At 41.0% G+C, this 11,469-nt stretch overlaps 3 protein-coding genes across 7 annotated transcripts; 2 read left to right on the forward strand and 1 right to left on the reverse strand.

The window, feature by feature from the left end:
* Positions 1–3,267: 3,267 nt before the first annotated feature.
* On the forward strand, positions 3,268–4,687 carry LOC131885176 (innexin inx2-like). Its single transcript, XM_059233122.1, has one exon. The coding sequence runs from the start codon at positions 3,443–3,445 to the stop codon at positions 4,637–4,639; it is 1,197 nt and encodes a 398-aa protein (XP_059089105.1). The 5' UTR covers positions 3,268–3,442; the 3' UTR covers positions 4,640–4,687.
* A 1,551-nt stretch (positions 4,688–6,238) lies between these two features.
* On the forward strand, positions 6,239–7,234 carry LOC131884767 (sodium-dependent glucose transporter 1-like). Its single transcript, XM_059232643.1, has one exon. It carries the CDS (start codon positions 6,239–6,241, stop codon positions 7,232–7,234), a length of 996 nt encoding a protein of 331 aa, XP_059088626.1.
* A 38-nt stretch (positions 7,235–7,272) lies between these two features.
* LOC131885177 (UDP-glucose 4-epimerase-like) lies at positions 7,273–10,443 on the reverse strand. 5 transcript variants are annotated; one of them, XM_059233125.1, is made up of 10 exons: positions 10,283–10,443; positions 10,055–10,099; positions 9,064–9,214; positions 8,943–8,975; positions 8,623–8,735; positions 8,434–8,547; positions 8,184–8,360; positions 7,814–8,111; positions 7,583–7,750; positions 7,273–7,505 (listed from the first exon to the last, which is right to left on the reverse strand). In XM_059233125.1, exons 2-10 carry the CDS (start codon positions 10,067–10,069, stop codon positions 7,450–7,452), a joined length of 1,125 nt encoding a protein of 374 aa, XP_059089108.1. In that variant the 5' UTR covers positions 10,070–10,099; positions 10,283–10,443; the 3' UTR covers positions 7,273–7,449. The 5 variants fall into 5 exon arrangements, with proteins under 5 accessions (XP_059089108.1, XP_059089106.1, XP_059089109.1 ...); XM_059233123.1 differs by lacking the exon at positions 10,283–10,443 and having other exon boundaries at positions 10,055–10,196; XM_059233126.1 differs by lacking the exons at positions 10,055–10,099; positions 10,283–10,443 and adding an exon at positions 9,354–9,547.
* Positions 10,444–11,469: the final 1,026 nt, after the last annotated feature.

An 11,469-nucleotide genomic window follows, 5' to 3' on the forward strand; every position in this document is an offset into this window, starting at 1 on the left:
ACGGAGGAGTTACCTGCATACTGTGTTTCAGAATCGTAAGCTAAAACCTTGAACTTAACTTTTTACTTATTTTTTTTTTGAACTTATTAAACTAGTTTCTTGGAACTTTCCATTTCGCTAATGAATCTCAAAGTATTCGTCCTAACATTCGCATGGATCTTAATCTGAACATTCTACTTCCTACCATGCACTTGGCCTGTTGAAATTAGTTCTGCTGAGTCACTCTTTTCATTTCACAGACCATCATAGGAAGTAAAAAATGGTTGTGAAGGTGTTCTTTCCTATCCCCTCACGTTTTTGAATAATCATATGCNATCGGCTTCATGGCTGTTTTTCACAACATTTCTCCCTGCTCAATTTTTTTTTTTGACATTAAACTACAAGCATTGATTAAAAGGAATTGTTAAGTACCGAGTGACGTATCACAAATGGTCTAACGATTTTTTGGAGGCGATGGGTAACCCTCTGATAGAGTGCCGTCAAAACAATGTCTGCAGATTCAAGTGAGCGCAGTCTTAAGGTCACAACAAGGCTAAGGCCATCCTGAAGGCCGGTAAAGACAACGGAACGTTGGTGAGCCTTTCAGTGCTCATCCTCAAACCCCATTAGAAAGTGGAGACCCTCATACAAATGCCATAAATCCTTTAAGAACAGACCGGGCCAAGGGCCGAAATCTGGAATTTCAAGAGTCAATCTTTTGTTGGCCAAACATCAGAGGGTTACCAATGTCCTTTGGAGCAACCCGTTTATTAAAAACTTGAGACTCAATCTGATCAAATCATTCTTTGAGTTAGGGGATAGGATTTTCAGAAGCCACAAAGAGCGGCCCTTAATTTCTTTCCACCCTGTTCAACAATTTTCTCCGTGTCTTTCAGCTTTATATTTTTGCTCGGAGTTTAAACAAACTGGGGACAATGTTTACAGTTCTAGCTTGATCAAAATAAAATCTTGTACATCTCCAAGGTCGCTCAAGATACTCTAATAATGCTAGTCAATATCAAGTGATAGGACATTTATTGGGGTATTAATTTTGGTACTTGGCCACAGAACCCACGCCTCTGCCTATACTCTATAAACATATCAATCATATCAACTTTTGTCATCCGAACCATAACAAGCTTTGGGCAAGGTCTATCCAAGGCCAGGTAGACGTTATGATTGGTCAAAGATGAATGAGCTAGTATCACGTAGGTGGTAAGATTTTACCCACTTGATGCCGCCTGACTCATTTTTTGCCCTCCTTGGTTTTATAACCTTTCACACAAACCTTCGAATGAGCTCAAATTTGGCCAAAACTTTCTTTGTCAAAAATGCCAAACCCGAATGAAGGAGAACTCATTTTGTGATCAAGGTATGAGAGCTCTGCCAATTTTCTCCCTCTAATCAGTGATGATATCGTCCTTGGTTACGTATTCAAAATCGTTCTACTTCGTTGTCATTACGAAAAAAGATGCTTCTTTGTGAAAGGATTTGAATTTACTTATTGCTAATGTGCCCACAAAATTTGTTTGCAATGCCCTATAAAAGGCTGATTCAGAATAACAATGTCCTTCTTTCTCAAACAATATTCGTAGATAACAATTTATTGATCCTTGTACTAGAGCAACGTATCTCAATGAAATGAGAAAACAACGCTATTGTTTGTCCTATTAATGTGGACTATGGCTGACTGCTAAAAGGATAAGTCTTGGCTTTAGCACGCAAAATGAATAAAACATCTTTGCAACAATGAAAATTTTATCTTCGTGTTTTAAAATGATCTTTAAAATCCTGTAAAACTGTAAAGGTGTAGAGAAAGCAAAAAAAGATATTTGCCTAAATATCCTCTTTTTGCGGAAAGTATGTATTAAATGTTTTAAAGCAACCTTTTTTTAGAACTTTTTGAGAGTTTTCAACGAACTGGCTTTTTTCCTAGCCCTTGTTATGATAAGTGCATTTGCGCCTAGGTGTACATAGCCAACAAAATGTGTTTGTGGAAAAGGAAAGCTTCGGAAAGCGTGATTGTTGTTATCAGCTGATTTTTTCCCCCAACCATCTTTCCAACCCTGGGTAAAAGTTTGGCCGCAAATTTCTCTTAAAACTTAGCATTTGAATGTAGGGTTGATGAGGAATTTTGGTTAAGGACTTGTTCAAGTCTGACTTAAATCCTGCTAACCCATATATCCCACCAAATATTTGGGGGAAGCAAATTGAACGATGAAGGAGCTTGAGAAAAAAAAGAGTAGAGGACTTCATTGTTCGAGTTTGCCGGGATTCACGATGGCTTGTTATGATTTTTCGGTTAGCAGGGGATTTTTCTTTTGAAAACACCGCAAAAACATGTCGAATCCAAAGGATAGCTCTTTTTGACGATGTTGTTGACTTCACTGCATTCTGCAAATTGGTGCCCGAGGAAATGCCACCCCCCACCCACTTATTTGCTTTCAAGACAATGAAAGGTTATATTAATCTATGCAGAATAATCATTTCGCACATGTTAGCATAAGCATGTTTGGTGAGAAACCAAAAAAAGGCTTTGAACACCTTTGAGGTCAGCACTTCTTTTTTGCTTTCTGCTTTATGTGATCATTTGGATAATGGATTGCGCTCTTTTGTAAGTAATGTTTCCATAAACTGGTTCAAACTTATTATCACTTTGCGTTTAAGTGAGTATTTTTTGAATTGATTTGCTTTTTTTTATTTAGAAAAGAAGGATAAAGCCTTGATTTTTCCCTCTTGTGCTCACCGGGAAAATGACACCGGAGAGTTTTAGTAATATCAAAACAGGCCAAAATGATATGCCAATTTTCGTCTTTTTTATTTTACGCAGTCATATGAACTTGATTGATATACCTTCGAGGATGAGAATCAACAAGATATATATTTTATTGCTCTAATTCCATGGCATGATTGAATGCATCCACAAGCATTGAGCAAGTGCTAGTCTTATCATGAGATTTGTATTTCGTACATATTAATGAGATTGAAATGGCTCCTAAAGCCCGTTTATTTATTTCGCTCCTCACCGAACGTATGCCAACAGATCTCATTCATATTTGAAGCCGTTTTTTGCCATAACTCACTTGCTAAGCTCAACCAGCAAACCATAAGAACAACTCAATTTATTGCTCAATGATTTTGGATGTGTAGGCGGTTTAAGCTCGCCACAAAATGTGACTGACGATTAAGGGGCCTCCCCCAACTCACACTAACTAATTTGGCGGTCCCTCTCTGTCAGTCACGGATTCCATGCAACAACACACCCTAGCAAACATATACTTTTTGGCTCTCATGGCAGGACTGAGCGATCAGAAATTATCCCCTCCAACCCTGGAGCCAGGCAAAGATCAGTGCACACATCGCACAAGAGCATACAATTGCTCAGCTCCTCGATCTAAACGCTCAAAAACAAGATCCACCAAGATAAACATAAAATCTTCCAAAACATCTCTCGTGTCCACCAATGGCGCATTTGTTGAGTGAACTCATCACGTATCTCGAATTTGACGAGATCAACATTGACAATTGGTATTTCAAGCTTTACTACAAAGGATGTGTGGTGTGCTTCTTCGCCGGGTCGTTGGTGGGAGTGCTCAGTCAATATTTTGGCCAACCCATTAGTTGCGACTTCCGAACCGTCCATTCAGACATGGCCACAGATTATTGTTGGATCCACGGAAGCAGTTACATCCCGCCCGAGTATCAGCCCCACATGAAATGCATCGTGGATTTGCAAGGGGTCACTGGCGAAGATGACGCTCCGGATACCTCTTACTACCAATGGGTGGTCTTCATGCAGGCCTTTCAAGCATGCATGTTTAGATTTCCGTACAATCTGTGGAAATTCTTCGAAGGGGGATTGATCCGTTCCTTTGGCACCGATGGGCAAGCCGCCATTATGATCAGGGCATCGGACGCTTCCCGAAACGTGGATGGAGTCGTGATAGAGCGTGTGTCCGGTCGGTTTGTGAATTACTTCAAATCGATTCTCCATCAAAACCAGTGGTATTTCGTCAAGTATGTGTTCTGTGAATGGCTCAACTTCGGTTTTGTATTCATCAACTTCTGGGTTATTGACCTGTTTTTGGATGGCAAGTTTAGGTATTACGGCGTTGAAGCCGTTCAGTATTCATTACTCTCTCCTGCTGAGCAAAGAGTGTCGAGCAATCCTTATTGTGCTATTTTTCCAACGGAGGTCAGTTGTACCATTCCGAATATTGGGGCTGCTGGAGGCGAGCAGCATCACAATAGTTTTTGTGTGCTTGCGCAGAATATCATCAATGAGAAGATCTACTTTGTCATTTGGTTCTATTTGGCCTTTCTTTTGGTTGTATCTGTGGGCTTTACCGTCTACAGAATTTGTTCCATCTTCTTTGAACCGCTTCGGTTTTGGATCTTGTTTGTGAAGATCCGGAATGATTATGACGATGACATAAGCGAAGCATTGGAAAGTGTCTTGTCTAGGTGTTACATTGGCGATTGGTTTGTGCTCCACCAATTGAATAAGAACGTGAATGTGTATTTTTTTCGGTGGTTCATTAAAGAACTACGTAACGAGCTCGGAAGAGAAGATAAACATTCGAGACACAAGCGCATTTTTAGAACCAAAAATGTTTCACCACATCATGATCAGAAAATAAGACAAGATAAAGTCATGTGATAATCAAGAGGTCTGTAAATAAATTTGATAATGTTTCTTTTAAATGTATCTATTTCGATTCGAATCCCAAAAAGTATGACGAGCTGCTATTGCGCAGATAAAAAAGTCAAAGTGTAAATGACCAGGTCTTTTAAATGTCCGTTTTTTATAGCACCCTTTAGGCTACTGTACGTTCTGAGTTATTGGATTTCCTTTTGTCTAGGCAAACCTGTTCTCAAACAATGAAAGTATTCAATAACCTTGTCGGGATTGCAAATATGGACCCGTCCCCACATTGGCATCATCTCAGATTCGAAAGGCAACTTCTCGATTGCTGGACAAATATTCTCGAACAATATTAGTTTTTCATCCAATCAAATGTATCATGTAAACCTAACAGTTATCATATTTGTTTCCTGAGAGAGTGTGGGGGATTTTTGAATGTGTTATGATCATGTCAGCTAGACCGAGAGTAAATCAGAACGATGGACTGAAACTAAAACAACTTGCCACCTATGCCAGTCCAAGAAATTTAGTCGTCCTTTCAACGCTCAAACTGTCTCGATACAAAGCCACGGCGAAATTCGCTCTCCATGACTTTTGGATAATAGATATTCGAAGCCACCGAATATTTGAGTGGCCATCAATGATTATCAGGTAGTTGTGTACACGACCACCAATCTCGGTGGTTGTTTCAGTGCCAAAATGGCTTCCGAACAAGCAAGCCATGGGCAATTTACCAAGGCCGAGATCCGGTGGTTGATTTGGTATGGAAGTGTTTCGGCCTTAGTTCATTGTTTTATTGCGGCCATTGATGCGGGTGCGGGCTCGACGTTGCCCTACATCGCTCGGAATGTGAACTCGGACACAGCTACGCTGTCGCTACAATGGAGTGTCAATGGCGCGGCTTGGATGTTGGGATCGATTCTCTCGAGTGCTCTCTTCAAATCTTTCATCCGGGCACCTAGATCTAAGGGAATTGAAGGACTACCTCACAGAAATATAAAGTTTCCGCTAAACTTTATGAAAAACAACTATCAGTAACACAAAAAACAAAAAGTAAATTTCAATACATATTCAAAGGCTTGGATGTTGGGATCGATTCTCTCGAGTGCTCTCTTCAAATCTTTCATCCGGACACCTAGATTTAAGGGAATTGAAGGACTACCTCACAGAAATATAAAGTTTCCGTTAAACTTCATGAAAAACAACTATTAGTAACACAAAAAACAAAAAGTAAATTTCAATACATATTCAAAGGCCGATTGGATCAAAAGAGCCCGATCTATTGATAGATTTGCTTGAGTAAATGCAGTGCACACTCAAAGAAGTTTTCCACAATAATGGTTACAAAAAGTCCTCTGAATTACGGAGCGAGTTATGTTCTTGATGTCGAGTGTTCCTACAATTCCCTCTTATTTGCTTGCATGAAAGTTGGTATACTTTTCAACCGTGGTTACCATCGGAATGGGATTTGTATTCCTCATCCCATTTGCTCGCTCTTTGGAGCTATTCTTCACGATATCGTTCTTCAGTCGTTTTTTCCTGGGGGGATTTGCGGCCGTGAATTTCGGGCACTTTGTTTTCACGATGGGCCCAATCAAGAGTCGGCCTTACACAATGGCAATTCATATGCTAGTGGGCTTTGGGTTTCTCCTTGGAGTTCAAATTGTACGACCTTTCCTACCCGGGGATGAATTCAACCAAGGCAAGAGCCCTCAAGACGTGTGCTCTTCTGCTAACCGATCATCAATGACGCCATTCGAAAAGGACGCAGATGATGACATTTTATCCGTTGTGCCCCAAGTCTGGAGCCTACCATCCATCTATTGGCCATACATCATCCTCAGCATCGTCAACATCTTAGTGGCCTTAGCTTTCCTGGCCTTGGCTTTTTGCGTGTCGCCCACGAAGTTTTCGATGCCCGTTTTTGACTCGGTTATAGCCAAGGAAGATCCCAAGGAAGAATATGCTAAATTGGTCCGCTGGATTCCCTTCTTATTCTTGGTGTTCATGTTTTATGCCATTTCATGTGGCATCGAACGGATTTTCCAATCAATGGTCTTCACCTTCGGTCTTTGTGGACCATTGGCCTTGTCGCCCAGTGCGGCCAATATCTCGGATTCGGCATACAATGGTGGATTTCTGGCTGGTCGGGTGGTGGCCACTTTGATTGCGGGTTTCATCCGACCTCGGAATATGTTGATAGCCAGTTTGGGATTGTGTTTAGTTGCCTCGATCATCTTGGCCGCTTTAGGAAGCTTTACAGCCGGTGGGCTTTACACTGCATCGGCCTTAGTGGGCTTTACCATATCCTGGCAGTATGGGAGTGCGTTCTCGTGGACTGCGCAGAAATTAGATATCACTGGCATCGTAGCATCGTTGTTCGCAGCTTCATGTGGCATTGGAGGGATGATATCTGTGCCCATCATCGGATTCCTTCAATCGAAAGCCAATCCATCCAGCTTTATTTGGGCTGTGGTCATATTGGCTTGTGTCCATGTCATCATTTTTGTGATCATGTGGTTTGTGGGGAATAAACTGAAAAAAAGTGATTCGAAAATATTCCCGGGTGAGGTCCATGACTTTCCCATGAAGACGATTGACGAACATTGAAAATAGTTGATAAACGTGTTTTTTGCGCAACAAGGATTCCTTGCTCTACTTTTATTTCATGATCTGGCTTGCAATATGGACTATGGACGAATGTTTCATTGAAGCTTCGCCACATTTAAGTAAATATCCCTGATATTTATGGCCCGGTTTCGTTTGTAAGTACTTTATTTGTGTTCGATGAAATAAAGTTTGCGATTCCATCTTCATGGATAGGACTAGTCTTTTCGGTATCCCTTGGCGTTTTTGGATTGCCAAGTCCACATATCTTTGCCTAAATAACACAATCTCATATGAAGTACTATAAACGCTCAAGAACGTATCGCATGTGCTTATTCGTTCATCACTTACACATGTCGTAGAGAGATAGCTTGGCTTTCCAACCCAACTCCTTGTACACCAGCTCACACGTGGCATATGAAGAGCCTACGTCACCTGCACGTCGAGGACAGAGCTCATAAGGCACCTTTTGGCCTGAGGCCTCTTCAAAGGCTTTCACCACGTCCAGAACAGATGCTCCTTAGATAGCCAAGGTCACATGAACAACACGTAAGCAAACTTCGCAGGTTTTTTTTTTCATACCTTTCCCTGTGCCCAAATTATAGATCTTGACTCCAAGAAATTCGGGATGAACCAGGGCTCTGGCAGCGGCCACGTGACCATCGGCAATGTCCATGACGTGAATGTAGTCCCGGACACCGGTTCCATCGGGAGTATCGTAGTCGTGTCCGTAGACCATCAGTTTCTCCCGACGTCCCACTGCCACTTGGGCGATATAAGGCATCAGATTATTGGGCACGCCTTGAGGATCCTCTCCAATGTCACCGGAGGGGTGGGCTCCAACCGGATTGAAGTAACGAAGGAGCATGCAACCCCAATCCTAAGAATGAAAAAAAATTAGATAAATATATTTTCGCTCTATAATACGTTTGGTATCAGATGTAGTGCTTACGTTATTGGCGGCGCAGACGTCCTTCATGATTTCTTCCATAAAGAATTTGGTCTTTCCGTAGGGGTTTGTGCATTTGCCAGTGGGGTGCTTCTCATCTAATGGAAGATACTCGGGACTTCCGTAGACGGTGGCGGACGAGGAAAAGACAATCTTCTTCACACCAAACTCCATCATTACCTAAATTGAATGATGAGAAAGAATTCTTATTATTTTTTAACTCATTTCCTGGCTGGTGCGAGCACTCATGTACCTCCATGAGATTTGAACTACCCATGACATTGTTCCCGTAATACTTCAAGGGTAAGGCGCAAGATTCGCCAACGGCCTTCAACGCCGCGAAATGAATGACTCCATCAATCTTGTGCTGAAAAATTGGAAATAATCCTATGTTAGATAGAAACGGAGCAAGGGCAACAACAACGGTAGGGAAGCTCCATACCTTGGTAAAAACAGACCTTAACGAGTCAATGTTACACAGGTCGGCCTCATAAAACGTCAAGGACTTGCCAGTCAGCTTTTGGACTCGAACCAAACTCTCGGGCATCAAGGATCCTGCAAGAATATGATAAAATCCCAATTGGCAATTATAATTAAAGCAAGTGTTTACGGATTCAAATCTGAGGCAAAGAGAAACATATCGAAATAAATCATAACAATCGTCAAAGCAAAAATGAACGTAATCGAAAAAATGGTAACTCGACGGACGCCAAATGTCATAACCCCACGCCCCTCGTCATCTTGGGGCGGGAATACGCTAACCTTGCCCGTTGATATCAGCCGTACCAGATTGATCTAGAAGATGGGAATCATGCCCAACGATTATTAGCCAACTACCAATGATCAATGAGGAATTATGATCTTAAAAAAGAGATTAATTTACCTTTGATGCAATTTACAAAGTTGTCCACGGCGATCACATTGAAATCTTCTTCGAGAAGACCCACAATACAATGGGAGGCCACGTATCCACCACCTCCAGTGACGAAAATGGTTTTTCCAGTTCCAGACATGATACAATCGTTCTCACTTGGCTAAAAATATGATAAGTTAAATTATTATCAATTGGAAATTAAGAGCCAAATAGACTAGTTGAGTCTTTCTTACTCAATAATGAGAGCGAAATTCTCCTAATGAGTATCAAACACAATTGTGGCTCTCTTATCACCTTACCACGGGGGAAAACAGTTGCAAAAGGTGGTGATGTCATGTGAACGTCCCGTGAAGTGTTTGTCGGACGTCAGTGTTAAGTTTGTACGTCAGGCATTTTCATGACCCTTGAGTGATGGCCCAAGCACCTACACTATACACGGTTCAGGTTCTTAGCAAGACCAGACAGGACACTTGGTCTTTCAAGGTTTCAGCACAAAAACATTCAGGCCTGTACAGCTGATGGAAAAAAATCAACTGTGCGAAGAGAGCATATACATATGAGAAAGCTGGCGGGTCGGTTGAAGCTTTCTTCCTTACACGGTGGATGTTGCAAGATTTGTTCGGACAAATGACTAATACTGTACCTCTGAAATATGTTTTTAACAGTTGTTCAAAGAGTCTTGGAGATGTGTTTTTGATTACTTGCATTGGCTACTGACAGGATTTTTTCCATGAGCATTTGTTGCATTTCGCGATATGTGGGGCAGTGAAACTAGAGCAGTTACAACATACCGCCTTTGAAATTATGGTTAAGGGCCCTCAAATTAAGAACGAAGCTACTTCACGTCTCCCTGCGCTAATTCTATCCGTTGACGTCATACATTGGAAACAAGTCGGATACACCTAATGAGTATGCAATCAAAATGAGGCTGACTCCATTATGTTCATGTTGGACTTTCATTTGATCTAAGCTTTTATTACGAGTAATTGTTCAAACTTACCACTTGAGGGGCCATGATGAGGACAGGAGATTGATCAAATCGCGTCTGAAACATTCAAGACATGTTGAACGTCATCTGCATGCACATGTAACGGTCTTCTAGTGAGAAAACTTAATCTAATCTCTCTTTAAAGAACAACAGCTGGCAGGGAGTTAATACAAAGTGCTATTACTCACACCAGTGTTGGTAAACTCCAATATAACTATCACCTCTGAACTATCAACATACCTCAAACTCGTCGATTGTGTGAAGATCCCCCGGAAGATCTCCGAAACGTTGCCACAATGACTTGGATCCCCAGAATTTGTCTTAGTACGCAGTTAGCTTCCGACCTGGACAAATGCCTGACCAAACACCCGCGGGTCTGAATTTCCTGGTTGGTTTGGAAGGTGAACATAGAAGGAGCTTCCCATGACGATGTTATTACCCCACTCACAACGTGGAGTTTTCAGTCACTTTTGGTCCGGTCATTGCCAGAGGTGGGCGTGTAACCGTTAGAATAGACTTTTATTTTCTCTCTCATGAAGAATCATACCTTTGATGATCAAATATTGATGACGATGTCTTGTTATGGGTGAAATCTTGAAAACAGTCAGTGACAGTGAATCCAATGAAGCTCCGGAAATTAATGAGACCCCAAAGATTTTTTTTAAGCTTATCCGTCTAACTTCTTTTTGGATTGAATCTGAGATAAGATCAACTGAGTTTTTTAATTGCAAAGAAAATAATAATACTGGAAACTCTTTGAATGTGGTGACGTAATTGGACATAAAATAGACTGAATAGGCCAATTTGGATACATAGCAATTGCAGCAGAACAAACCAAGATCAAAGAAAAGTTCATTTCCTTCAAATCGTTATTTCCAAATTGCTTGTTATGATTACAAATTCAAGAGGAGGAGCCAGAAAACCAAACTTGGAAGCTATCAATTGCATTCCATTTGAAGTCAAAAAGGTTATAATGAAACATTTTCAGCCCCAAAGTATGTATGGCCATGCAGTCATTAAGGAGGTCGCATATTTACTAACAAGGAACGAGTCACAAGCTTTATGTTTATACGTTTTGATAAAATGTTTCGACCAAATTCTATCTTAATTTGATACTACTAGAAGTCAAAGTATACATTATTCGTTACATGCCCTAAATTTGGTTCATTAAAATAACAAACATATTTCATGTTTTAAGGATATTTCTAGGCTTATGACTATGGATGCTCTTTATCTTTGCGACAAACATTAAAACGTTAGCAAAACCAACTGGCTTTGTGGCCACGATGGAAACAGCTAATGGTTTGGCCGTCATTGCAAGGTTTGACATGCGCAATCAAATGATGTTACCATGGAATTCGAGCTTGCATGAGGGAGTAAAGTTTATGTTGCCTCCCCAAAATTCTTCTGTTTGATTTTGCACTTTT

The sequence above is a fragment of the Tigriopus californicus genome, chromosome 8, assembly GCF_007210705.1.
Source record: "Tigriopus californicus strain San Diego chromosome 8, Tcal_SD_v2.1, whole genome shotgun sequence".
NCBI classification, from domain to species: Eukaryota; Metazoa; Arthropoda; class Copepoda; order Harpacticoida; family Harpacticidae; genus Tigriopus; species Tigriopus californicus.